This window comes from Galeopterus variegatus, unplaced genomic scaffold (assembly GCF_000696425.1).
Source record: "Galeopterus variegatus unplaced genomic scaffold, G_variegatus-3.0.2 Scaffold2073, whole genome shotgun sequence".
Lineage (NCBI taxonomy): Eukaryota > Metazoa > Chordata > Mammalia > Dermoptera > Cynocephalidae > Galeopterus > Galeopterus variegatus.
In genome coordinates this window covers 51928-79365 of record NW_007728184.1, presented here as the reverse complement: position 1 = coordinate 79365, position 27438 = coordinate 51928, and the positions used below count along the sequence as shown (strand labels likewise).

The following is a 27438-nucleotide window of genomic DNA, read 5'->3' as shown; positions in this document are numbered from 1 at the left end:
CTTGGTCCTGGAGGAGGAGAGGCTGGGGCCCTGTCCTCCTGGGCTAAAAAAGCTTGGATCCAGGAGCAAGTAGGTCTTGGGTAGGGTCCCCACCACCTCACCATTGTAGCCACAGCCACTAGGGACTGCAAAGGCATCAGTGGGCCGGCCCGGTGGCGCACTGCTACAGTGCACCGCTTGGGAAGCGCGGCAGGCGCTCCCGCCGAGGGTTCGGATCCCACATACAGACCGGTTCCCGCTCACTGGCTGAGCGAGGCGCGGGAGCAACACCGAGGGTTGCGATCCCGTTGCCGGACACGAAAAAAGACAAAAAAAAAAAAAAAAGGCATCAGTGCGGAATGCCCAGTTGCTGGTGTTTGCCACGTGGATGTCGGGGGTCCTAGAGCCAGGAATGGTGAAATAGTCCCTCTGCTGGCCACTGTTGAAGCCTGCCTGGGGTGTGATTCAGGACAGGGTGAATCAGGTCATCTCCTCACCCTCCCCAAGGACCCTGGGCAGCCTCTGTCGTTCTCCCACCCACCTGGGCTGCAATGCCCCCCAAGCCATTGTAGGGGCTCCTGCCACTGGCCACTCCCGTGGTCCACTGATGTCATTGTAGAGAAGCAGTGTCCAGGAGGGGCCATTGCCCATGGCCAGCACCACCTGAAAGGTGTTCACCTGCAGGGGGTGAGTGCAGGGAGCAGGGGTGGCAGAGGCTGGTCCAGGAGCACCCACGACACCCCCTGATGGCCTCTTCTGCACCTGGGCTCCATCTGCCCTACCAAGCTGACTGCTTCTCAGCCCTCCTGCCTGCCCGCTCAGTCCCCTGGGCATGGCCACCTCCATCAGAGCCCGGGTCAGCCTGTTTGCTTTCCCTCTGTCTCTATCTTTCTTTTTCTGCCTCTCTCTCCCGTTTTCTTTTTTCCCCTCTATCTCTCTCCATCTGAGTTCCTGACTCCCTCTTGCTTGCCATCTCTTTCCTTCTCTGTCCCTCCCACCTCTCCCATCTGTCTTTCCCTCTCTCTCTGTCACCCATGTTCTCTCCCCCACTGTGTCTCTGTGCTTTCCTCTGTCTCCATCTTCCTCTTTCTCTCCCATTTTTCTCTCTCCCTGTCTCTCTCTTCACGGTGTCTCCCACTTGCCCAGGAATCAGAGCCCTTCTTCCCTAGGGGCTGGGCCAGACAGCCTCAGCCTGGGTCCTTCTCTGCCTGCCCCTTCCTCACCTGGGGGGGCAAGGGCCCCATAAAAGGGGATTTGGTCCCAGGTGGCCACAAGCAGGGCTCAAGGGGTGGGTGGGGCATGGGGGACGGCAGAGGCCAGGTCTTCAGCTGCCCGCCCCAGCAGCTCTGGCCAGCGGCTCCGCCAGGACCGCACGCGGCCCGTGCCCAATGTGGACCTGTCGGCCCAGAATGGGGCCACAAAGCCCTGGCCCCTCTCCAGTGGAAAGGCCTTGGGTGTGAATAGGACCACAGGCTCCCCGAAGGACACTAACCCATGGGTGCAGACCTGGGGTGATAGGGAAGGATGAGACCGGCAGGGGACTGTCATCAGGTCAGGGGGCTGTCATCAGGTCAGGGGGCAGAAGACGGACAGGGCCCACCCCCGGAGGACAGAAGATAAAGGTCAGAGGAGGGAGGAGCAGATAAAGACAGGCTCAGAGTCAGGGGTGGGGCCAGGGAGAAGAGAGCCCAGGGACCATGTGGCAGGGGCCAGGCACTCACATAGGCCGTCCTGTGTGTGACCTCAAAGAGGTAAAGGGCTCCAGCAGCTGCCGCTCCTCAGAGAAACTGTCGTTCTCAGCAGGGAGGGCCTCATCCCCGTGCTCCAGCCCATCGGGATACAGGAGTGAGGCTGGGGACACCAAGACCACTGAGGCTTCCCCAGCCCCACCTGTATCCCTCTCATACCCTCAGGATGGAGCTGTGTCCCCTCAGATCCTCAGGGAGGGAGTCATGTTCCCAAAGTCCCCAAGTGCAGGGCCAGTTCCCCTGAGGGACTCCAGGGTGGTGCCATGTCCCCTCAGACCCCTAGAGCCCTCCCTCTCTCCACCCCCTCCCCCTGTCCCCACAGCCTTGTCCCCTCTCCAGGTTAGGGAGCATGTCCAGCCTAACCTCTGATCTCCTTGCTCCAAGTTGCTTGGTTCTGCAGGGCTGAGGAGAGGAGTGTCAGCTATGGGCTGGGGCCCACCCACCACCGCTGACCCCTTCCCTAGACCCCATTCCTACTCACCCACCAGCAGTAGCCAGAGCATCCCCATGGTGGCCCCAGGTACTGGGCACCCAGACTGGCTTATACCCAGGGCTGAGGTGGGGGCACAGGAAGGGGCCAGGGTGGAAACTGGGGCAGACATGGGGGTGGTGGTAACTCAGCTCCACCAGCTCATTGTTTGTGGATCCTGGGGCCTGGGAGGCTCCCAGAGATCCTGGTTCCTATCCAGTCTGTTTGAGTCTGGGCCAGGCCTGGGGGTGGTGGAGGGCAAGGGAGAGAGGAGACAGATGTCTTCCAGGGCTTTCCCAGTGGGCTAGGTTGCCACAAGCAACCTCATTACCCCATTAGCAGGGTTTTGCATGAGTCAAGCAATCCACACATGGAGAAACTAAGGCACTGCTTGGTGGAGGGGCTGCTGACGAAGAGCTGCTGGCGCAGAGTGCGTCTCTTTCCTCCAGGGACCCTGCCAGCACTCTCCCTCCCGGCAGGTTAAAGATGAACTCCCAGCCTCCCGGGAATGGAGTGAGCATGTGCGAAGGGGGTGGCCAAGATGTGCACCTGGGCAGATTCATGGGATGCAGGACAGCCCAGGGCCCAAGCCGGGCATCTGCAGAGAACGATGGGGACTACTACAGTTGGGCACAGGGAGTATTACTGGGGGACACAGCAGCAGAAGGCGAGATTTGCCAGGAGAGGTGCATGTGGAACCGGCAAGTGGCCAGTACTGTGGATCTATGGATATTCATGGAGCTGCCCTAGCAAGGGAGGGCCAGGGCTAGGGAGTGGGGACTCCATCTGCGATGTGGGTGTCCCAGAGGCACCATTCTGCCTCCGCAGACCCAAGCCAGCCCTTACATGGTCAAAGCAGGTGGGACGGAGGGGAGCCTGGGCCAGGCCCTGATTTGAAGTCTCCCTATTGGCCCACCAAGACTGAGCAGGGCACCTCACTTCCCCACCACTGGAGGAGTCTTTGGTTTGTTTGTTTGTTTGTTTGTTTGGGGTTTTTTTGGCACCTGGCTGGTACAGGGATCGAACCCTGGACCTTGGTGTATCAGCACCACGTGCTAACTGAACTAAACAGCCAGCCCTTGGAGGCATCTTTGGGTTAAGGCCGCCTGTCTTCATCCCCAGGATACCCCCAGCATCTGGAGACACATGCTTTCCTGGGGACCCAGGGAACCCTCCAGGGGGCAGTGTCCAAGCCTGGTCAGTAGAAAGGGGCTAAGAGTGGGGAGCTCAGTACCCTCTCCCGAGATGTTCTCATCACAGGCCCCAGTCCCAGCTGTGCCCCTCAGAAGTGGCACCTTGGATAGATCATGCAACCCCTTCCTTCCAGCTTGTATGAGGATTAACAGTGTTTCCCACGGTGGGGCCCATGGGTCGCCAGCACGGGAATCCCAGGAGAGTACAGGAGGTCAGTGAAGAAGCATTTGTTATTATTTTACTAGTCTTTGTTTATTTAATATCTTTGTTTTGATTTATATTGAGAAAATATTTATCTGCCATTACCACATGAAACCCACAGTTTCATAAATATTACTGTTAAAGTCAAGGCTGAGTTGGAAAAAAAGAGAAAGACCAAAAGAGAAGGGGAAAGAGAAGATTTAAATAAGATAATAACACAAGTAGGACCAGTGGTTCTTATGCACCGTCTGCTTCCCCCAGTCTCCATAGCACAGGGATTTTTGTGTGTTTTGTTCCCCGCTGTGTCCCTAGTACCTAGAACAGTGCCTGGCATACAGGAAATGCTTAATAAATATTAGTTGAATGAATGAATGAGTAGCAAACATTAAGACAAACATTTTCAAATGTCTTCATTTGGGGAAAGAGTACAGTAACATACGTAAAGCTCTCATGGCAGTGCCCTGCACGTACCAAGTACTCAAAAAAATCTACATATATGTTTATTAATACAAAAATAATTATTTAGAGGTGCAACAAATAGGCCTGGTAGCCATATGCTGATGGGCTAAGTGTTAAGATCAAGATTTGCCCAAAGCTGAATATCACCATCTGAGAACGAACCCCTGAAATGTAAGGATGAATCTGAGAGTGTATGAAAAAGTTATTACTGTCACAACTTTATTTTCCACAATTTTAGCAGGGAAATCTTTCAGGCTGAATATTTTAGTGAGGGACCATTTCTCTATCAGCTGCCAACTTGCCCCTACAGTCCATACGCTCCTATGGCAGTTTTAACCTATGGCCCCCAATTTTTTGACCTGCCTCCCTCTGAGGGGTGCCATCGCCATCTCCTCCCCCAGAGTCTGGGCAGGCTCGTGACTGCTTCAGCCGACAGAGTAGAGCAGAAGTGAGGCTGGGGTGGAAAAGGCAGTGTCTGGTGGTGTCCTCACTCTAGAGTCCTGAGCCATCACGTGAGAAGTCCCAATGTCCTGAGGCAGCCATGCTGGGAGGAAGCCAAAGTCACTTGGATAGACAAGTCCGGATTCCCAGCTGAGGCCAGCCTGTGTGTCATTTGTGAGTAAAGATGCATCCTTATTCAAGTCCCTGTTCACCAAGTCACTCCTTTAGGTTTTCCAGCTGAGGATCTAAACATCATGGAGCAGAGACAAGCTGTCCCTGCCATTCCCTGTCCAACTTTCTGAGTCACAAAATCCATGAGCATAACAAAATGGTTGTTACTTTACACCACTAGGCTTGGGGTGGTTTGTTATGCAGCAGCAGAGCCAGAACAGCTGCTCGCTTAATAAATGCAGTGTTAAAATAGTATTACTTTCTGTGCAGAAACTAAGATTCATCTCCCTACTTACACCTCTATTTGAACGTCCACAATAATTATTTCTGAATATAAAATTAATGGCCTTCACAATCATTGTTAATCATGGTGGTGTTTTTTCTTGTGGAATAACTATTAAGAATGAGTAACTATACATTTCTCCCTCAACTCAACTGTGAGAATACCAGCTTATAAACCACACATGGAGCTTTCTATTCCAAGTTACATCCAGAAGGCTTTTCTATATTTGAAAGGGATTATTGAGATATAAACGCTAAATATGAATGCGAAAGCTTGCTTGTGTCCCTGATATGGTTACATTAATTGCATAAGATGGATCGAATACTTTTGACTTAGAGATGCACAGCAATGACACAGAAGTAAAAGTTTTCATATTCAGCCTTTCTGAACAGAACTGTGGTTACTAGAAGTGGGAAAGGGGGAGAAGACTGGGGTAGTGAGAAATTGGTTAAAAGACACAAAAGAGCTAGTTAGGAAAAATAACCTACTGATTTACAGCTGAGCTAGGCAGCTATAATTAACATTAATGTACTGCATGTTATCACATGGCTAGAAGAGATCGAATGTCCTCAACACAATGAAATGATTCCATTTTTGTAATGATGAATATGCTAATTATCTCTGATTTGATCATCACAGACTATACATAGTTATTGATATTCAACTCTGTGCCCTACAAATGTGTATAATCAATTACTTTTCAATAAAAAAAAGAATTCAGCCTTTCTGGAGACCAAGACCCCAGCTGAACTTCAAAGTGACCTTGTAATTGTTATTATTTTTCTAATATCTTCATGTCTCCTTGGGGTGGGTGGCAAGGTTGGTGGGGAGCAGGAGGAGAAACTGAGGCTCATTGATCCCTGGCATGCAAAAGAAACCGGCAAATGGCTGAGTCACAATCTGCCTAATCCCTCCACTCCTCCGAGAAAGCAATAAAGCTGGTGGAGCCCAGAATGGCCCCCTGGTTTCTATTTTCCCAGCTGCCTATTGGCTTTTAATGCCCAAGTTTCTGCCAGGTCCCTTAGAATAGGGCCACATCCCCTCAGAACGTCCAGAACAGGGCCAAACTCTGTGCAGTTCCCCCCGCTCAGACTCCTTCTCCCTTGCCTGGGCAAGCTGTGCCCCCTCAGATCCTCCACGACGTGGCCACATCTGTTCAGAACCCCCAGGGTGGGCCACGTTCTCTTACAGTCCCCAAACATCATGAAATACATGGACAGTACATTTTTCAGCTAATTACAAAGGAAAATTTAGTCATCTCCTGTAACTCAATACATTTCTAACAAAGCAACGTGTGGGTCAAGTCTCTAATTACATCCCAAGTACCATGGGTAGGACGGCCACATGCAGACATCTGAAAAAACTGGCTGTAGGGCTGGGGGGGGGGGGCGCCTGACCAACAAAGTGGTGGCAGGGATCAACCTTGCTAAGGGTTTGAGGGATCAGTGAGTGATGCTGGGACGATTTTCTAAATGGATAGTTTGTTAGTTATTTAAAGGCACTTTCCTGGGTCTATTTACATTTTAGGAAATTGCTTGGGAGGTTGCTGTTGATGGGTGATGCATTATAATTTTTATCATGTAAAGTCATGGGAAACAGGCACCAGTGAGCCCCCTTCTCCCCCCTCCCTCCAGAGCAGCTGGTTTTCAGCAACAGGTTACCAATGCCAACACCAGGCAAGAAACACCTTCATTTCTCACAGCGTAGGGGCAGCAGTGCCCCCTGGTGGCCATTACGGTGGCCACGAAGATCTGCAGATGCTCTAGAGAAGGGGGAGCACGGCTTTCCCAGGAGAAGCTGGAACCCAGCCCCCCGCTTAGATGCAGGAAAGTGTGAAAAGGGTGAGGGTCTCAGGCTGTGCTCTTAGGGCTTGTGCTCCTGTCTCTACCCTGTAGGGCCCTGTTTTCTGTGTTGGCTCAATGTAGATGTCTTTTTTGCTCACTGGGCATCTATGTCCACTTTTTCTGGAAACAGCACCCCATTTTCCTTTTGGAAATCTCCCACATTCAGATGTCATGTAGTTGTTGAAGGTCTAGCCCCTCATCTCCACCTTGTACATCAGGTACACCGTGATTTGATGAGGGATGAGCACATGACCCAAATCTGCCCGATGAGAGCTGGGCCTGGGACATTTTTTGCTGGAGCTATTGGGCGAAAAAATCCTCTTTCCACTGGGGCTGCAGTTGATACATGGCATATAAGCCTGGAGTTTTTATGAAGCAGGTGGCGGCTGCAGCTCTGTCTTTAGTTGTAGGGAGGCTGCTTAAAAATGAAGCTGACAAAGAGTAAAGCAGATTTGAGAGAACATCTGGATCCAGCAGTACCTGAAACCACTATGTTCCAGGGCATTTCCTGTTAAGTGAACCAATTAAAATCTTTTCTCTTAAGCCAGCGGGAACTGGGGTATCACACTCCCTACCTGATTTGTGCCAGGCCCTAATTCCTTTCTTCCCTCCCCCAGAAATGTCATCATTGCTGCTTATATTTGCAAACTCAGAGGCCACATTAATCAAAACCATCTTTATTATTTAAAGAGCATCCTGTCATCAGGGGCACCTAAAGAGGAGTCCCCAGACAGCAGAACAATATTTACATGGGGGTTGGAGGGTGAGGCTCAGGTGGTCCCAGGGCTGAGTGGGCCAGCCACTGTGGAAGAGAGGACCCTGGAGGGAGGGTATCCTTGGACCTGTGGACTGGTCCCAAGAAGAAAAATGTTCCATCCAAGGCCCAGCATGGATCCCACCATGTGGGGTTAGAGCCACCTAGATCGCCTTGGGCCCTGGAGGCGTGTGCAGCGAAGAGAAGCCACAGGTCAGAGCTGGGTCACCATGCCGCTGGCTTCGGAGTGAGTCTGGGAAAAGACAACTGGGGGCTTCCGAGGTCTGAGAGGCTTCTGCCAAAATCCTGCAACTAGCCTTCCCTCCCCAGAAGCCCTTTGAAATCCATCATTCCCTAGGGTGCCCTCTTCTTGGCCTGAGCACAGGTTTCCTAAGAAAAATCTGACTCCTTTCTCCCATCTGAGCCCCACACATTCCCACCCCAGCTCCCATCTGTGCACAACTTTCACCTTTATGGCCTGGAAGATCCACTCCCGGAAGTCACTGACTTTGGTGTAGACGCCTGGTTTCTGGGCCATGGCACAGCCAGTGCCCCAGCTCACGATGCCACACAGCCGCCAACGTGTTGTCCGAGAGATGCTGTCCTCACACACAAAGGGACCACCACTGTCACCCTGGTAGGGGAAAGAGAGGCCTGGCTGGAGGCCAAGATGGCTGGCCAGGAGACCCTCTCAGATGACCATGAACTGTGGTCAAAGAGCCCTCTGGCCCTGAAGTAGGGACCACCCACTGCCCTATGTCTCCATCCATGGGGTGGCAGGGGCTGGGGGCCACCCCACGCAGTCCCTTACCTGGCAAGCGTCAATGCCACCCTCAGCGTAGCCAGCACAGAACATCTTGGGCTTGATCTGGTTCCCATAGAAGTCAGGGGCATTGCAGACATCATTGCTGATTATGGGGACTCGGGCCTCCTGGAGTATCCCAGCCTGTTGGCCTGGGAGTGTGGGCAAAGCTGGCTGGCGCTGGGGAGTATGCACACCCCCTGGTGCCCACCCACACCCTTCGGATTCCCTACACCCCAGGGTCAAGAGCCATTCAACCAGCCAGATTGCCCTTCCCCAGCCCCATTCGGAGTCTCCCTAATGGTGGTGTCACAGGCAGAGGACGGGACTCACCGTAGTACTGTGTGTTGCCCCAGCCAGTCACGGTACAGATCTTGCCATCCAGCAGGTCCTGGCCGGCGGCTGGGAGGCACACAGGCTGGATGTATTCTGTGAGAGAGGTCACACCGGTCTATTCCTTGCTGGTCTGCTCCAGCTGGTACAAACTCTGTCCAGCAGCCTCCACATGCCCCACACCCTTTCCTCTGTCCTTTTATAACCACCATGACAGAAGTTGCCATTTACCAAGAGCTTACTCTCTGCCAGGTGTTTTCCTGTATCACCTTCTTTAATCTCTCATCAGCCCAGGGAGATAGAGTCTCCTACTACCCCATTCTACAGAGACCAACTCACTTGTCCAAAGTTTCATAGTGAGTCAATGGCGAAGCCAGAATTTGAACCCAGGTTGGCCCAATTCGCAAACCTGCGTTCTTAACCATGGCCTCAGGACTACCCCCAGCCTAGAGGGTGCCTTTGTGAGAAATAGAAAAAGACACCCCTGTCTTGAAACACTTGACTTCCACCTGTCAGAAAATCATAATAATAGGGCCGGCCCGTGGCTCACTCGGGAGAGTGCGGTGCTGATAACACCAAGGCCACGGGTTCGGATCCTATATAGGGATGGCCGGTTGGCTCACTGGCTGAGCGTGGTGCTGACAACACCAAGCCAAGGGTTGCGATCCCTTACCGGTCACAAAAAAAGACAAAAAAAAAAACGAGAAAGAAAATCACAGTAATAAATAAACAGGTGTGTACTGAGAATGGCGCCCCTGAGATGTGGTATGCTTGTGCAGTGCACGACCCAAGCAACAGTCCTGGTAGCCCTGCCTGCTGCCTGCTGGTGACTTCACCTGCCTGAGCCTCAGAGCTCGCAGCTGTAAACTGGAAATAATAATCATTTCCCCACAGGGCTGTAGTGAGAAATTGGTGAAACACTGAGTAGCGTGCCTGGCAAACTGCTCATATAACTAGTAATAGTAATGAGCAAAAAATAGCAACAACTGTTAACATGTACCGAGTGTTCACTACATGCTGGCACTTCTCTAAGCTCTTTACTTATATCAGTGCTTTTAATTTTCCCAACCCTAGGAAGCCATCTTACAGACAAAGGAAACTGAGGCATGGTGAGGCAAAGCCACATGCCATGCTGTTACCCCCTCGACCGCATATCTTAAACTCATGCCGCTCCTTCCCCATCCACCTGGGTCCCCATCGACACGTCCTTACTTCAATAAACCGCTTCTCATTCTTTTCAGTAAGGAGAAGGGTTTGTTTTGTTTTAAAGAAAAAATGTACATCACTCCCTTAAATGGAAAACCAATATCACAGGTCATGAAAAAAAACCATAAAAATAACTATAGCACAAACCACAAAATGCAACTAAATTACCTGGCAGCATAGCTTGGGTGTTACAAGCACAGATTCCAGGCCAGTCGGCCAGGTCTCAAATCTTTGCCATTTGCCAGCTGTGGGAATTTGGGGCATTATTGACCTTCTCTGTGTTGGGACCTTTCCTCATAAGGGAAAAGAGAATCTTAAGAGCCTCTCTCGCAAGGATGCTGAGAACTAAATAATTCATACATGGGACACGCCTTGAACAGTGCCTGGCACCCAGGGGCAGCGTGCATGTTGGTGTTCATCATTATTATTACTATTCTATTATCTTACTGAATTATTTAGGTTTACCATCATCACTATTATTTCATTTTCATCATCACCACCCTTATTTGTTACTATTACATCATGGTCTGCTGAAAGCCGGAGCCCAAAGACCACTCGTAATCCAAACGGGAGGTGAGCGTGCTGAAGTGTTAAGAACACATTGGTACCCAAGGGAGCCTTTCTCACTGAGACCAAGGAAGGGCTCCGGGGAATTGTAGACGGAATAACTCCCAACTTTTTTCTAACTTACTCATTCCTGTATTTTTTAAAGTTTTTCATTTAATTATGTTTTTTGGTAACAGCTTTATTGAGCTATAATTCACATACCATACAATTCACCCACTTAAACTGCTCAAGTCAATGGCCTTTTAGTACATTGACAGACACGTGCAACCATCACTACAATCAATTTTAGAACATTTTGTCAAACCAAAAAGAAACTTTGCACCGTTTACCAAATCGCCTCCTAATTTCCTCGTCCCCACCCCCACGCTAGCCCCACCCCAACCTCCTACCCCTGGCAACTATTAATCTACTTCCTATCTCTACAGATTTGCTCATTCTGGACATTTCACATAAATGAAATCATACAATATGTGGCCTTTGTGTCTGGCTTCTTTCCCTTTGCATATGTTTCCAAGCTTCATCCATGTTGCAGCATGAATCAGTACTTCATTCCTTTTTGTGGCCAAATATTATTCCATCGTATGGATATACCACATTTTGTTTCTCCATCTGTCAAACGATACACTTTTGGGTTGTATCCTTCTTTTGGCTATTATGAATAATGCTGTTGTGAACATTTGCGTACAAGTCTTTGTGTGGATGTCTGTTTCATTTCTCTTGGGTGTGTACCTAGGAGTGCAATTGCTGGGTCAAATAGTAACTTTATGTTTAACTTTTTGAGGAACTGCCAGACAGTTTTCCAAAGTGGCTGCACCAATCATTCATAGTTAATGCCCAGTTTGTGCCCCCTCAAGATCATTCCTTTTGTCAGCATGGATACCTAAATCCTAAGTTTATTCTCCTATGCCCTAGCCCCCTCCTCAGTCCTCCCACCCTCTTGAGCTCTCAAGCCAAGGCTCAGCTCCCAGACTTACCTGTGAGGGGCAGGGGACTGGCAAGATGGACCAGGGCGATATCGTTGCTGTTCTCCTCACTGTTGGGGTCCCAAAAGGGAAGGTAGCCCCCATGATAGACCACTGCCTGCACCCCCAGCTGCAAGCCATGGGGTGAGGCCTGGGCTACAGCACCAGCAAACACTCGCCATCGGGACAGGACCCGATTCCGCCTGCCAGGGAATGGGGGTAGGGTGACAGCCCGCCTGGGCACAGCCTCCCTCACCTCCACGTCCCTGCCTCCCCCACATCAGTGTTATGGGTGACACTCACTCAGGGAAGCAGTGAGCAGCTGTCAATACCCAGTCTCCAGAGAGGAGTGACCCCCCACAGAGGTGTACTCCATCATAGCGAAGACTGACTTGCCATGGCCACCTGCCCAGGCTGGCATCCTGGCCTCCCACGATGCGATCTACAGGCAGCTTCCTGCGGCCACAGTCTGTGGGAGAGGGGACAGTCAGGGACTGTGGAAGGGGAATGGAATCCAGGCCCCCAGAGCCCAGATTTGGTCCTGCCCTAGGGGATCTGAGAGGACATGGCCCTACCTGGGCAGTTTGAAGGGACATGACCCTGTCCTGGTGGGTCTGAGGGGTCATAGTCTCATTCTTGGGGGACTTACAGGGACATGGGCCAATCCTGGGGAGAGTCTGAGTGGAAATGCACCCCCCAGGGGTCCAAAGGAGAGGATTCTGAGTTTCAGGGCCTCACCTTGGCAAATGGTAGCCAAGAAACGGCCCCTGGGACAGTCGCTGTGGAAGAGAAAGGGAAGGAGACACAGAGAGAAACAAAATATAGAGACCAATGAAGACAGATGAAACGAAAATAGGGAGGGCGGCTGTGGGGGGCCTTGGGGGCTGTGGGGGCCCAGGCATTGCCCCCACCCGTGCACTGCCCTCCTCACCACACGGAGATGACCTCTAGCAGCCTCTGGGCATGGGGCAGCCTCCCCTCGTCCACGCAGAAGAAGCCCGATGTGCCATTGGCACCTGCCGTCCGCACGTCCAGCTCGGAATGGGCCAGTGCCCTGGGCAGGGCAGGGGTCAGGCCTGCTCCTCCCACTCCTCCCAGCACCCCCCCCAAGGGTGCCCCAGTACCTGAGAAAGCCCATCTCCTCACAGCTGAGTCCGGCCACCCTGGCGTTGGAGCGTGAGGAGCACAGCAGCCGCCACGTCCCTTCCGTCTTGTCAAAAACCATGAGCCGTGCGTCTGCTGAGCTGACCTGCACTGCAGGGCCACAGGGCCGGGCGCCACTTGGGTCCCACATCCAGGCTCCTGTCTTGCCTCCCCAGCCCGACCTCTTCCTTCCTGTCCTGTGGCCATGTGGTTTTGGTCTTGAAACCCAGCAGGACCCACCACAGTGCTCCCTCCCCCACATTTGTGACTGAGTCTGGAAGTCATGTGACTCAATCAGACCAATGAACAGCAGCCCTGGGACTTTGGCTGGCCTGGTAGGAACCAGAGAACCTCTCTCCCCACTGGGACTCCTAAGCTGCGTGCTCATGTGCTGTACACCTGCAACTTGCCTTGGACACCTGGGAAGAGGGAAACTGTTTTAAATGAATTCCCAAGAGAATGGCATGTGAGGCTGGATCTGTTGGGGGGAATCTTTGCCCACATGAGGGGAGAATAATCTAACATGGAGGAATGCCAGGAGGTTTCCAACATTTTTAAAGCCCCTTGATGCAGCCAGGCTTGAAGAATCTCCAGAATTGTTAAATGAGTTAATAATTTCCCTGTTTGTTTAGCCAGTCTCTTAATTTTTTCCTTTTGTCTTCTATAGCCTGAAGACCCTTGACTAATATACCAGATTGCCAAATCTTTAAACAGATCTCTTATATTCCTGTTCTGTGGCCATGTGATTTTGAAAGAAAGATAGAGAGACAAAGAAGGAAGGAAGGAAGGATAATTATTCTGCAGGACTTGTCAGAGCCTTGAATATGCTAACATGAATAATTCTCCAAGCAGAGGAGGTCATATTCATTCATTCACTCAACAAGCATGACTGAACACATACTCCATGTCCAGTGTGGGGTGATGCTGGGGACAGAGATGACCGAGACAGCCATGAGCTCTGCTCTCGCCAAGCCAAAATCTAGGGGGTGGGGAGACAGTCAGCAATAAAAAAGTCACCCAGGGCCGACCCCGTGGTGCACTCGGGAGAGTGCGGCGCTGGGAGTGCAGCGATGCTCCCGCCACGGGTTCGGATCCTGTATAGGGATGGCCGGTGCGCTCACTGGCTGAGCACGGTGCGGGGCGATCCCCTTACCGGTCACGAAAAAGACCAAAAAAAAAAAAGTCACCCAATCAAACACATCATTACAAACTGTGAAGTGAGGCAGGGCTGAGATACACGGGAAGCCTAGAGACAGCTCATGGGAGATTTTTCATGTCTGGGGCTGGCTGGAGGGGGTGTTTGTGTTGAGAACTCATGCTCCCCATAGCCTTTCTGTCTGATCCCCACATGCAGTCAGAGGAGCCCTGTTAACACCTAAATCAGGTCACAGCCCTTAGGCGTATTTATTTGTATTTACCAAACACTTTGTATATGCCAGGCTCTATTTTAGGCAATGAACAAATCAAACAAAAACCCCTGTCCCTGTGGAGCTCAAAGCCCAGTCGGTGAGATGTATAATGCAGAAGACAAATGAGTAAAATATATCATGTGTCACAAGATAAGAAAGGCCCATGGAGAAAAATCAAGCTCGACAGAGGGAAGGCAGTGCTGGCGTGGGGGGTGAGGTCACACTTCTCCGTAGGAGGGCGGGAAAGCCTCACCCAGAAGGTGGTAGGTGAACAGAGGCTGCAGGAGGTGGGAAAGAGGCGTGAGGACGCGTGGGGGAGCTACGGAGATCCCCAGGCTGGGAGTGCGGTGTTTGAGATCAGCAAGGAAGCCGGAGCAGAGTGAGCCAGGGGAGGATGAGGTGGGGATAGAAAAGATCAACATTCGGACTTTGCTTTTACCTGGAATGAGGTGCAGCCAGGCAGGTCCCGACCTGACTCAGGTGTTCACAGGTTCCCCCTGGCTGCAGGTGGGAGCCGACTGTGGGGGCAGGGAGGGGAGCAGGAGACCAGGGGGGAGGCTGCTGGGATGTTCAGGCAGGAAGGATGGAGGTTGGGCCGGGGAGGGGCAGCGGAGCAGGGAGAAGAGTTTAGATTGTGGATAGATGCTGTAGGTGGAGACGAAAGGGTTTGTGACAGATTGGATGTGGGTGGAAGGAAAGAGAGGGGTCAAAGACAACCCCGAGGTGTTTGTCCTGAGCCACTAGAGGAACTGGATTGACTGAGATGGGGAAGGCAGGGAGGGGGCAGGTTTGGGGAGAGGTCCCCTGTGAACCTCTTTGTCCTTTTTTCGCAAGCCTCCTGCATGGCCTGTGTTCTGAGAGCACGTTCTGGGAAACTGAGGCTGGTGAACATTTGCTTTTGCACCCTCTTAGGAGGAATCTGGTGAGGCTACACCCAAGCTGAACAGTCTTCCTGAAGCCCTGAGGTCTGGACGAGGGGAGGCAGGACTTCCAGGGAGAAGCCTGCCCTGATGAGGACCTACTGTGTGCCCCACCATCAACCAATCCCTCGCCACACGCCCCAGGGGCCACAAACATCATCCCTGTTTTCCAGATGGGGAAGCTGAAGCTCGGTTGGGGGGTGACTTGCCCAGCATCGCTAAGTGAGAGGCAGAGAGAGAGGATTTGAAACCAGGCCCGGATGCCTCCAAACTCCAAGATTTTGATGTTGCCCTAGGCAGTCTCTCAATTGACTTCCCCTCCTGAGGGTTAAACACTGGCACATTAAGAATAACACTGGCTATGTTTCCTGGGGGATGTCAGTGGGCTGGCCCCACATTATGTGTCATATCTGGGTGGTTCTTTGAATTCTACAACTATCTTGGGAAGTAGAGACCATTTCTATGCCCATCTTACAGATGGGGAAACTGAGCCTTGGAGTAATATAGTTGTCCAGGGGCACAGAGCTAACAACTGTCAAAGTCAGGATTTGAACCCAGACCTGCTGACCTGCATACTCTCTGCTCCTTCTTTGGGTCTCACATGGATACTTGCCTGTTCTCCACTTTGAGTGCACTCATCCATGGCTAGGACTGAAAAGCTACCTGGCTGGTTGGCCTTAATTATGGCCTCCTGCTCCAGGGTGGGGGCAGGGGACACCTAGCACCATCATAGGGTGGTGCCCACCACCCCCTGAGTTCCAAGACCAAGCCTTGGGGTTTGGAACAGCAACTCAGGGTGGGTGTGGTAGAGTCTTATTTTAAAATGCTCCTAACTGCTCCAGAGATGGGATTTCCAGAAAGTATGGGGTTTGGGGGGAAAATATTACTTTATGGATGTGTGTTGGGGAACGGTGGGGGAAAGAACATCAAATGCTTTCTCCAACTATTTTTAAAGCCACACTCTATGCCACTGTTTCTCACTTTTAAATTCTTTATTCTTGTCTATATTATTTTAAGCAAAGCAAAAAGTATGTTCTGGGTCACCTGGTGTGCTTACCAAATTGTCTGATATATTTAGAGGTGTGAAAATCCCAGAAAAACAAAGTGGAGATAGAGTTTTTTTTTGGGGGGGGGGTTGTTTGTTTGTTTCCTAATTGCCCAGTGTTTCTGAAATGCCCAAGTACAACTGAAGGGCAAGGGCGCCAGCGTTGGCAGGGGCCAGGTCTGGATCGTGCCCCAATCACTTTCCAGCTGGAGGCCCAGGGCAGCCTTGGTGGTTTGTCTTTGGGCTTATTCATTAAGCAAAAATTTCCTGAGCGCCTACTATGTGTCAGGCGCTGTCTGATCAGTAAACAAAATGTCCCTGCTCTCCTGGAATTCACCAGGAGTAAATAACTGTGAGTGTGAGGAGGGTTTTACCAGGGGCAGCAGGATGGCCATGGGGTGGGAGGGACATGGAGTCTGGGGTCCAGGAAGGCCTTGCTCAAGAAAGTTAAAGCCTAAAGGATAAGAAACAGAAGTCACTGTTTATTGCATTGGCTAAGAGCCAGGCACTGAACAGATAGTTATCTCTTCTAATTCTCACTTGATTCTCCTCACCCCCATCTCACAGACAAGCAAACTGAGGCTCAGAGAGGGTCAGGACTGGTGGGAGGCCCTACAGCTCAGAGGTGACAGTGCACAATGGAAACCTGCCTCTAGGCATGAGCTGGAGAGGAGGAGGTGAGTCAGGACTTTGGTGCAAGGAGGAATGGATCATTCACGGGAGTGAGAGCACCTGTGGACTGTAGCCCAGACAGCACCAGCAGCAGGTGTGAGGTGGGGGTGGAGAGGGGCCTACACCTAGGAGCCTTGGAGCCTGCGAGGGGTTGGGGTTTTATCTTGACAGCATGCGGAGCCATGGGGAGCTTTCAGCAGGGGTGCAATCCCTTTGTTCTGCCACTATCCAAAGTTTACTTCACAGGGCCTCAGTTTCCCCCATCTGCAAAATGAGGATAATAATAACAGCCCCAACATCAAAGTGCTGTTGGGTATAGGCTGCAGCCAAGCCTGGCATGTGTCAGCCTTCACTATGGCAACTAATTCAGCTGTTTCTTGACAAACAACAGAGTGTAGTAATTATATACAACTACCACCCAGGTTCAGATCCCAGCCCTGCCACTTACTAGCTCTGTGACCTGGGGCAAGTCACTTGGGCTTTCTGTGCCTCAGCTTCCCCATATGAAAACAGGCTGTTGTGAAGGTTTAAGAAATTGAGACCATGAAGCCCTGAGGCCTGTGCCTGGCACATTTAAATTCTAAGTACTGGCTTTGACAGTTAACACAGATGTTGGCTTTTCATGTCTGGATTTTCATTGCTTCTCCTAGTGTGAGCTCAGTCCTTTATGGAATCAGATGAGGCTCATGTGCGTGAAAAATATATCTTGCCATGCAACTTCCCCTTTCTTCCTGCTGCCCTGGGTCACAAAACGGCAGCTTGGAGTTTGCATTTGGGAAGATTCATTCATTCGTCCCACAATTAATTTCTGCACCTATTTATTTGTGTGGCCATTCATTCCCACATGCCTACAGACACATCTATAACAGGCAAGTCCAAGAGCAATTCCTGGCCCCATTTGCATGTCCTCTCTGCTCCTCACTTTCCACATCTGTAAAATGGGGCTAATAACAGCAACCACCTTCTAGGAGACCTAGAAAGTTCTCCTGAATTCCTTCTGTGCCTCTCGAATATGTTTTGACCAGGTTCCATAATAAAAAACACATTTTTACATCATGATGTAGACCATAGGAGATCTGTGATATGGAGCAGACCTCCACATTGCTCTGAGCCTCAGTTTCCCCATCTGCAAAATGGGAAGAATAACAGTCCCCCCCCCACCCCACAGGGCTGCAGCAAGCATGCAGTGGAATTGTGTGTGTATGAATACATAAAAACAAAACAAAAAATTAACGAAACTTGTTCTTATTGAGAGAGATGCACTCTGATATTTACTAATCTAATTTGTTTCATACTTTTAAAAAAATGTAGTTTCAACTCACTAATTTGGTTTCATGATGCACTACTGGATAACACATTTGGAGTCTGAAACACACTGGGTTAGACATGCGAAGTGCTTAGAATAGTGCCTGGTACATAGCAGGCACTCAACACAAATGCTCTATTATGTTCGCATTTCTGCATGCATTTGTACTTTCATTCAAAATATACTTTCATTGAGTTCCCACCAGACACAGGTTTCCTCCAAGACTCCCAGGGCGTCCCAGCCTGTTTTACTCACCTGGATACAGCGGCTCCTGCTCACTCCTGAGTAGAACAGTCACTGCAGAGAAGGTAGGCGTGAGGCAGGCAGTCTGGGGGCCTCAGGGGCCAGGGGAGGCTAGAGGCACAGGGACCACTCTCACCAATGGCCCAGGATGCCACCCCGATGCCTGTCAAGAGCAGCAGGGTCCCTGCAGTGAGAGCTGCCACCTTGGGTCCAGAGCAGCATGGTACAGCCCGGCCACCTGCAACAGACACCATGCTGGGGCCACTGCCAGGCCTGTCCTCATTGCAGCGGGAGCTAGGCACTGGGCCAGCTCTGCCCTGCCCCCCAGAGCTAACTTATGCCTGAGCCTGTGTGTCCTGGGCCCAGTGTCCTGGGGCTGAGCAATTGGCAGGGCTGTTGCTCCCCCGCTGCGTGGACAAGCAGGTGTCCAGCTCCCCAAGATTCCAGCTGAGAAGGAGCAGTGCTGGGCCCGCTGCCACCCTCCCTGCCCTTGTCCCAGAACTTTACTGGCATTTATGGGACTCTACCTCCCCCATGACGCCACACTTTTGTATTTCCCTCATCGCTGTGTGCTCTTTCTGGACTCTCAGTTTTGCTAATTTTTGCTGAGCTTCTTGGAGCCTCTTGGGGACTGTGACCCCTGACCATTGCCCTGTTGGCAGCTCTCTTCCCTGCCATTGGGCACTTTCTCACTGCCTCACTTCTTTCTGCTGTTCTGGACTGTCCCTGGGTACCCCCCAAACTACCGAGGTGACCTTGGGCAGGTGGCATCATCTCTTTGAGCCTCAGCTTTCTCATCTGTTTGTTTTTGTGTTTTTGGCAGCTGGCCAGTTCGGGGATCCAAACCCATGACCTTGGTGTTGTAAGGCTGTGCTCTAACCAGCTGGGCTCACCAGCCAGCCCTAGCTTTCTCATCTATTAAATGGGCATCCACCTAGCACCCACTTCTAAAAATAATACCTTAAAGTTCTTTTAAATAATAATAGCCAAACTCTTATTGATGTTTACTATGTGCCAACCACTGCTCTAAATGCATTAACTCCTTCAGTCCTTATCTCAATCCCATATTATGATTCTCACTCTTCAGATGGCTCAGAGAAGTGGAGTCACGTGCCCAAGGTGACTCAGCTTGGAAGAGGCAAAGCTAAGTCCAGAACCCTGGGCAGACTCGGTGTAGGTCCCAAGTGCATAAGTGTGAAGCCATACCACCTCTCACTGTGCCACAGTGCCTAGCATACGGCACATTCTCCATAAATGCTGCATCAATCATTAGAGCTGGTCCTGGGCAACTCCCTTCGCCTCTCTGAGCCTCAGTTTCTTCATCATTAAACAGAGCTGTATTCATTTACTGTCCTACTAGCATCTGCTGTGGACCCGGTCCCATTCTAGGCTCTGGGAACACACCCCGGAACAAGACAGAGAAGACCGTAGCCCTCATTCTCACACGTGTAGGCAGGGAATGGGGGACAACAAGCAAACAAATGAATGAACCTGATCATTTCCAGATTGTGGCAAAGGCTATAAAAATACAGCGCAGCTGGGGGGCAGCAGAGGAGGCTTCTAAAGGGGGCTCCAGGAGGGCGTCCCCAAGAAGAGACTTTTGAGCTGAGATCTGAAGTGTGAGGTGCCAGCCATGCAAAGACCTCAAGGAGGAGCACTGCGGGCAGAGAGAATGGCACAGGCGAGGGCCTGCAGGCAAGAATGAGCACGATCTGTTAGAGGGTAGAGAGGCCACTGAGGCGGCCAGAAGGGCATGAGCTCGGGGAAGCAGGGGAATCCAGGCTGGGGCCAGTGAGGGAGGCCTGGCGGCCCAGGGAGAGGAGGGATTTTCTTCCCAGTGCCACAGAGGTCCTGGAGGTTAAAGGCCAACGACCCCCTCCCTTGCGACTGTAGGAGGACCAAAGGGAAAAGGCTGCTAAAAGCCTTCGGCTGGGCCCGACTTGGGCTCAACTGCCCTTGGCATCCGCAAAGCGCTCCAAGTGCTGCAGGTAGGACGGCCGGTGGGCACAGCGCCAGGCCAGCACCCGGAACAGACAAGGGAGTGGTCCAGGACCTTCCTGGGGTGGCCACTGTCTGGGTGTCTTAAGAATCTGAGAGCTCAGCAGTGCCCATTGAGGTGTGAGAGAACATTCCATTTCTCCAAAGAGGCCCCGGGGGGGGCCCCCAACTCTGCCCCCAACCCCTGTCCTGGTTCCAGTGGGAAGTCTCGGCTCCCTGCAGCCATCAGGCTGGTCCTGATCCTTTGTTTTCAGGTGCGGCTGCCAGGGCACTAGGCTACGCAGGAGCCAGCCTGGAGGCCCTGGCACCTCTGGTGGGGCAGGAAGCATCCTCACTCTGGGCCGCCAGTGTGAGAAGCACCCTTCCTGTGTGTCTTTGCTGGGACAGGAAGCGTCCTCATTCTGTGTGAGAGGCGGTGTCCTCAACTCCGTAGTCCCGTGGAAACCACAGGGCCTTTTTGCTCAGGAAGCCAGGCCTTCCCCCACCCCCCACCCCAAGCCTGTCTGCTCCCTGCTCCTCTGGGTGCCTTCCAGCTGCCCATGTGTCCTCACAGGACAGTTATTCTGTCCCCACCACTCAGCTGCAAAGACTCTCACAGGTGACATCTTTGGCTCCTTGTCTCTAAAATTCCACTCAATTGATAGCTATGTGTCTCAGTCCTTATCTTACATGCCTCCGACTTCCTGAATGAAATTCCCTCCTCTTTGGACTTCTGGGACACCATATACATCTGGATTTCCTTCTCTGATGGGGCCACCTCTGTGGACCTTCTACCCACTCCCTAAAATCTGGAGTTCCTAGGGCAGGCCTTGGACCCTGTGGGATCTTAGGTCCTGTGGGGTCTTAGATGACTTCCCCTGGAATACCCTGGTCCCTTCACACCTACCAGACCCATACTGGCCTTTATATCTCCCCAAATGTGTTTCTCCTCCCAGGTCCAGGCTTGGAGACTCTCATCCCCAGGACTGTCCCTCGTCTGCAGGAAACTCACGCCCCCACCCCCAGCTTGCCAGTTCCACAGCCTGTCGGGCCTCCTGAGTGACTCTCCTGTCTACCCTTCCTTACCCTCCCCCAGCCCTGCCTTGTCCAGCCCTATCCAATCGCTGGGGCTCAGTCTCCGCTTCTGGTGCACCCTCTACACAGGAGCCTGGGGAACCTTCCTAAATACTAAATCCAACCTTCTTTACCTAGAGCTCTCTGTGACTCCCCAGTGCTCCCCAGGACAGAGTCTAAAGCCCTCAGCCTGGAATTTCCAGCCCCTCTTGGATAGCAGCATGGCTTTCAGAGATTTGGGGCTCAACATGTCTCTCCAAATTCCCAGGCAGACATGTGGGTCATTATCAGACACCTGACAGAGCTTCCAAAGAGCAACCAAAATCACAGAACTTGTAAAATATGAGGGGTCTTCAAAACATTCATGGAAAGAATCGTATTATCTTTAAATTTCATTTTTCCATGAACTTTTTTTTTTTAAAAGATGACCGGTAAGGGGATCTCAACCCTTGGCTTGGTGTTGTCAGCACCACGCTCAGCCAGTGAGCGAACCGGCCATCCCTATATGGGATCCGAACCCGGGGCCTTGGTGTTATCAGCACCACACTCTCCCGAGTGAGCCACGGGCCGGCCCTTCCATGAACTTTTTGAAGTACCCTGGTACAAGTCAGACAAGAGAAACAAAGAATTACCACCAGCGCCATCTTGTGGAGGGACCCAGCATTGCCAAGGAATCAGCCTGCCCCTCACCAGAAACCGTCCCCCAGAGCCTGGTCCGGCTCGTCTAAATCATCTTCTTCCTAGCTCCACTTCCAACTTCACCTCTGGAAATACCAGAACTTACTTTGCCTGACCCACCCCACCTACTCCCCACTCATCCTTTGAGTTGCGACTCAGATATCACCTCCTGCAATTCCAGGCAGCACCAAGAACCTCGCCCTGGGCTCACTCCAACAGCACAAACACCAGCAGCCGCAGCAGCAGCAATGACTGTCGGATGGCACACTGACCCAGCCCTGTCCTAACCCCATCCTGCCCTGCAGTTTCCTTAAATCCTTGCAGCTGTTAATGAGGAAGCCACCATCACCCCCAGCCTCAGTTTACAGAGGAAAGGAGGCCTAAAGAGGTGCAGCCACCAACCCCAGCTCGCCCAGCAAGTAAGCGCAGCACAAGGACCCTTCGGCATCTGTGTCCAGGTTAGACACTCCCCCTCAGCCCCCAGCCCCGTCAGCAGGACTCCCCTCCAGGCCCACGCCCAAGCTGCCTGGGAAAGCACTGCAGCCCAATCTGCTCCTGCTGTCTCCTGTGTCCAGACCCATCTCTGCCCATCTGGGTACTTTCTGCTTTTCTTCCTTGGTTCATTTACCCCCAGGCCCCAGCCCTGGTGCTTCCTTTCAGTCAGCTCCAGGAAAGAAATCATCCCAGAGCGGAGAGGCTCTATCGTCCACCTGCTCAGCCAGGCTGGGCCACCGACCCCTGAGTGACTGGGAGCCTGGGTTCACTCTGGACCACGGGTGAATGGTTTGGGGTCTGAGTTGTTAACTGTGCTGAGACCCGAGGAGGCCAGAGATTCATACTAATCATTTCAGCCCACACACTCAGTGCTTCCGCCCTACCATCGAGTTTAAATTCACAATGCAAGATATGCACTATTAACACCTCCATTTTAGAGGAAGAAACAGATGCCCAGTGAGAGTAAGCTGCTCGCCCTGGGCCACACGGCTAGAAAGTGCTACTGCTTGGGACTGAACCCAGCTAGGCTGGTTCCAGGAAGAAGAGAGGGAGTCAGCCCCAGCTGGGGGAAGGTAGGAATGAAAGGCCATCCCTAATCGGACCCCTCCAGCTGGTTCCCAAGTGTGGAAGATGTTGGCACTCAGGGGCAGCTGAGAGCCCTTGAGCGCCAACCACCCCATTGAGTGGCTTCTCTTTGTCATCCCTGGGGTAGTTTCTCTGCTGTCTCTCCCCTCTCCATCCACCCAGGCTGAGTCCAAAGTCCTCCCCCTGCTCTTTTGCCCACAGAGTCAGGAGGTGGGAGGAATGTCTGGAATCAGTGGGGGTCCTGGGTCCCTAGGACTCCAAGTCTGCCAACCTCTGTCATGACAGCTCCGGTTTACAGCATGTGTCTTACGTGTTGAGCCCATGCTGGTGCCTCGTGTGTTCCATGCTCCCAACCACCTCATGGAGGGAGTAGTAGGATCCATGCTGGACCCAGGGGAAAACTGAAGCCCAGAGAATTGATGTCGCTTGCACAAGATCACACAGCAAAAAAGAAGCAGAGGCAAATCCAAATGCACGTCTGTGTGCTCGACTCCAGAATCCGTGTCCTTAACCACGATAGCCACAGTCTTCCCTACCTCAGCCCAAGGAGAGGACAGGTCCAGGGTTAGCTAAGCCATCACTGGGGGAGAGGGGAAACTGAGGCAAGGCACCAGGAAGGTCATGTGGGGTTACAGGGAGGCAGGTGGTGGCACAGACACACAGAAAATATGGTTAATAGTTAATAAGGTTGAGGAGGCCTCAGAAGGGGGTAAGTACGGGTCTGGGAGGGGTGCCCAGAGAGGGGCTCCAAGGGGGCGGAGGTTCGAGAAAAGAGCAGACGAAGGGGCGCCCGGCAGAGCCAGAGTCGGGGCTGAGGAACAGGGGGACTCACCCTCCTTCTCCGCCATGTCACGGCCTCTTGTTAATGATTCCCCGGCTGACCTCCTGGGCCGGGGCGGGAACTGTGGGGAGATGAACGGGGAGGCAGGGCCTGGGGGAGCCCAGCCCAGCCCAGTCCTGGTGCCCCCAGTCCCAGGCGCCCATCCAGGGAGGCTGGAGGGACTGGGCCTCGGCCAGAGCACGCCGTGATCACGGACGCAGACGGGGCTGGGTTCAAGGATAGGGTCAGTTGTCTGATCCGCGGCCAGGGGGACGCTTGGATTTGCAGGACCGGGGACCCCTATGCCTGAGCCTGGGGGAAGAAGGGACTGAGGATCTGAACTCCTGAGTCCTGGGGAAGGAGGGATTCAGGGGGCCTGGACTCCTGAGTCAGAGGAGTCTGCGGGTGGAGAAGATTGGGGGCCCAATCTCGGAGTCTGAAGGATTAGTGGGCTGGAACTCCTAAGTCCTTGCGGAGAAGCCAGAGAGTCCACTCTTGGAGTACCTGGGACCCCCTCTATTGAGAGGTGGGCATCAGTTTGGGTGGGGGATGAAGGTCCTTACCCTGGGGTCCACAAGGTGGGGGCAGAGCTGCGAGGTGGTGGCGGTTTAGGGTCAGTCTCCAGGCCTGGACAGGAGCATGGTGGCCCGCAGCAACGGGCTGCCTGGGAGGCAGAGGTGGCGGCGGCGTGGGGCCTGCTAAGCCAGGCTGCCTCACCTGAGGAGGAGGGGGCTGGGCAAGAGGCGTGGGAAGGGGCGGGGAGGGGCTGGACAATGGGATTGGCAGCTCCAGAGGCCACCTGGGTGGTAGCGCCAGGCTTGCAGGGGCTGAACCAGGCAGGCCCAGCAGCTGGCCTTGCCTCCAATCTCAGGGGGCCCAGGTGTGCCTGTCTGCGGGGAGGTGGGAACAAGGACAGGCTCGGCCAGCCCAGGCTGAGGGCTGGGGTTGCTTAGAGGACTGAAGGAAGGAGATCCGAACTGGAGGGAATTGGATGGAGGGCCCCAGCTGCCCGAAGCCCACTCTGCCCCTGGCCAGCCCCTGCCCTGCCTCAGCTCAGCTCCTACCCCTTCCAGCTCCCCCTGCCTACTTCCTGAACAAGGCAGTCCCCACCCCCACCCCAGTTCCAGCCCCAGCTCCCACCCCTCCCCTAACTCCTGTCCCAGCCTCTGCTCCTTCCCATGTCCCCAGCCCAGCCCCTGTGTGCCTTTCCCTGCTCATCCCCCCCAGGCCCCCTCCCCCCAGCTGCTTTCCTACAAGTCACGGGGGACGGTTTGCTTTGGCAGTCTCTCTGCCGCCTGCAGCAGTGACCTCTGGAGCAGAGAAAGTCCTAGATAGGGGGGATGGGGGGGCTTGGCCCGGAAAAGGCAACACTGAGTGCTGAGGCCCCGGCCAAGCAGCGGAAGTGTCCAGAGGCAGATACACACTGTCCCACCAGCAGCCAAAAGCCATCCACGTCAGACCCCAGAGCCAGATAAACATCCAGACACACCAGGGGCACCATCAGATACCTGCCTGTGGTCAGCCACACACCCAAACATAGTCAGACAGCGGCTGCTCACCCCAGATGGGTTGTCCCTGCACAATCAGACTCCTCACCCTCACCCTATGTACTTTCTCCTCTCACAGACCCACAGCCTCTCACTGGGGGACACACTGGTTCAGCCTGGCTGCTGCCCAGCCTCGACCTCCCTCTCTTCCCAACTCCCACCTTTCCAGAGAGACCCACACTGCTAGGAAGACAGCAAACCCCACAAAACCATGCACCCTAGCACCAGCCTGGCCTTTCCTCCCCACACAGCACCCCCAAGCTCCTGGGTCGCCTCCTTGGCTGCCTCTCTGGCTTCTTCCCACCCTCCCTTGCCACTCATGGTCCCCGCTGAGCTAATGACTCCTCCCAACCCTGACATTAATCAAGTACTAAGTGGCTGCACGTGCTGGGCCCTCAGGCAGGCGCTGGGTCTGACCAGCCCACCTGTTCCTTCCCCATCCTTATCCCTGACTGTGTGTGGCTGAGGCCCCACTGCCTGCCCAGGAGGGAGGGTCCCAGGAAAACTGAGGCTCTTGGATTTGGGGGGGGGGGACATAGAGGGTGACTGGGCTCACGAGAAAGACTATGAATCAAGTCCAAGAATCTTTATTTCATGAACAAAACTACTTCTGTAAAGAGAGACGAGGCTGAACGGGCCCCTTTCTAAGTGGCCACAGTCCAAGGCTGGTGAGAGAGGGTGGGATTGGGCCGGGCAAGAGTGCATCACAGGGAGGGGACCCCAGGTCCAGCCGGAGGAAGCAGGAGAGGAAGTGATGCTGGGGGTCAGGCAGGTCCCAGAACCCCCTGCTCCAAACTGTCCCAGCCCATCATGACCTCCGCCAGGCAGGGATGGGGCAGGCAGGGGCTGGCCCCAGAAGTGCATGTCTGAAGCAGCCAATGTGTGCAAATCAGCAAGGAGGAGTGCGGAGCCGCTGCCCCACCTCACCGCCCCCTCCCAAACAGGCAGCAGAAGCAGAGGTGGGGGCAGCGGCAGTATTGCTTTCCCATCATGCACAGCGGTGGGTGGGCAATGGGGAAGGAGGAAGAAGGCTGAGTCAGGGGTGCAAGCCAAGCCCCCTGCCCCCTCCCACTCTGGTGGCTCCGTTGGCAGGACTCTGAGGCATGTGGAGGCCGGGAATGGCCAACCCCCATTGGGGGCGGGCTGTCCCTGGACGTCCCCCATTAGGGCTGGCTCTTCCTTGAGGCGGAGCCCAGGGTCTGAAGGGCAGGGAGAGACAGGAAATTAGGGACCCAGCGGGCTGAAACCCTCCCAGACCCTCCACCCCGTGCCCACCCAGCCACCCACCCACCTTACCGGGGCTATTCGGCCACCTGGACACCCGTACAGTTCTCTTTGCTTTCTGAGGTGATGGCCAGGTATTCCGAGCTATGGAGGAAAAGGCCAGGTGTACAGTGACCCTATAATCAGTCTGGCCCAACCCCCAGGAGACTGGAGAAGGCTGTGGTCTCTGCCCCAGGCACACAGGGCTCCTGAGTTAGACAGAGGAGGGGGCTACGTACAGCTGGACTCCTAGGGATCTACGAGAAGCCCTGGCTGGGGGTCTGAACTCCTGGGTTTGAAGGAGGAAGGGGCTAGGACCTGAGAACCACTTTACCCCATCTCTGACAACGAACGCTTCCCTCTGGGGAGCACTGAGAGATGGCGCCCTGGGTCGCTCCCCTGCCACCCTCCCCACCCAACTCAGCTCCCGTCTGGGAAGCCAGAAGGTGCCCTGGGCCGCCTCACCCCTCCTCGCCGACCCCACTCACGCATTCTCTTGTGCAGCAGCCTCCGTGGCAGCGGCGATCTTCTTGTAGCAGTAAACCATCTCTGCCACGAGCCATATGGTCAACACCACGATGAGCACGTACATCATGATCTCAGACACGATGGATGCCATGTCTCTGTTGGCTGTAGAGGCCAGGCAGGGTTAGGGTGGCAGCCAAGGCCCAAGCCTGGGAGGCACGATGGTGTGCTGTGAGCTGGCTGTGCGAGCTTGGGCAAGAGGCCTGAGCCCCCTGGGCTTGCTCCCCAAACAGGATAATCATGCTGCTTCCCCAGAGTCTCCATCGTTACTGTGATTACAGGTAACCACCTTAGATAGGCCTGGGGGGGGGGGGGGCCCCCCC

The 27438-nt window shown here is 53.5% G+C and overlaps 2 protein-coding genes across 3 annotated transcripts in view; both read right to left on the bottom strand.

Annotated features, from left to right (window-relative positions):
- Window positions 1-7450: 7450 nt before the first annotated feature.
- HPN (hepsin) lies at window positions 7451-24489 on the bottom strand. 2 transcript variants are annotated; one of them, XM_008580357.1, is made up of 13 exons: window positions 24344-24489; window positions 23793-23862; window positions 18288-18389; window positions 18164-18205; window positions 12538-12667; window positions 12345-12467; window positions 12152-12192; window positions 11717-11882; window positions 11426-11616; window positions 8679-8774; window positions 8355-8497; window positions 8013-8177; window positions 7451-7796 (listed from the first exon to the last, which is right to left on the bottom strand). In XM_008580357.1, exons 2-13 carry the CDS (start codon window positions 23806-23808, stop codon window positions 7758-7760), a joined length of 1254 nt encoding a protein of 417 aa, XP_008578579.1. In that variant the 5' UTR covers window positions 23809-23862; window positions 24344-24489; the 3' UTR covers window positions 7451-7757. The 2 variants fall into 2 exon arrangements, with proteins under 2 accessions (XP_008578579.1, XP_008578578.1); XM_008580356.1 differs by having other exon boundaries at window positions 7451-7810; window positions 24344-24431.
- A 1409-nt stretch (window positions 24490-25898) lies between these two features.
- SCN1B (sodium channel, voltage-gated, type I, beta subunit) overlaps window positions 25899-27438 on the bottom strand; it is an 8815-nt gene continuing 7275 nt past the window's right edge. Inside the window, exons 4-6 of the mRNA XM_008580355.1 lie at window positions 27079-27220; window positions 26624-26695; window positions 25899-26526 (exon numbers count right to left, since the gene is read on the bottom strand). Coding sequence (XP_008578577.1) covers window positions 26629-26695; window positions 27079-27220 — 209 coding nt within the window. The 3' untranslated portion in view covers window positions 25899-26526; window positions 26624-26628. The remainder of the gene's footprint in view (window positions 26527-26623; window positions 26696-27078; window positions 27221-27438) is intronic.

Bases quoted from the DNA above. Each gene is read 5' to 3' on its own strand.
- HPN (XM_008580356.1), bottom strand. The intron at 11,883-12,151 runs GTGAGGCCCTGA...CCTCTCCCACAG, and splicing joins CTTGGCTACCATTTGCCAAG to ACTGTGGCCGCAGGAAGCTG. The intron at 7,811-8,012 runs GTGAAAGTTGTG...GGAAGCCCCCAG, and splicing joins GGATCTTCCAGGCCATAAAG to TTGTCTTTTCCCAGACTCAC.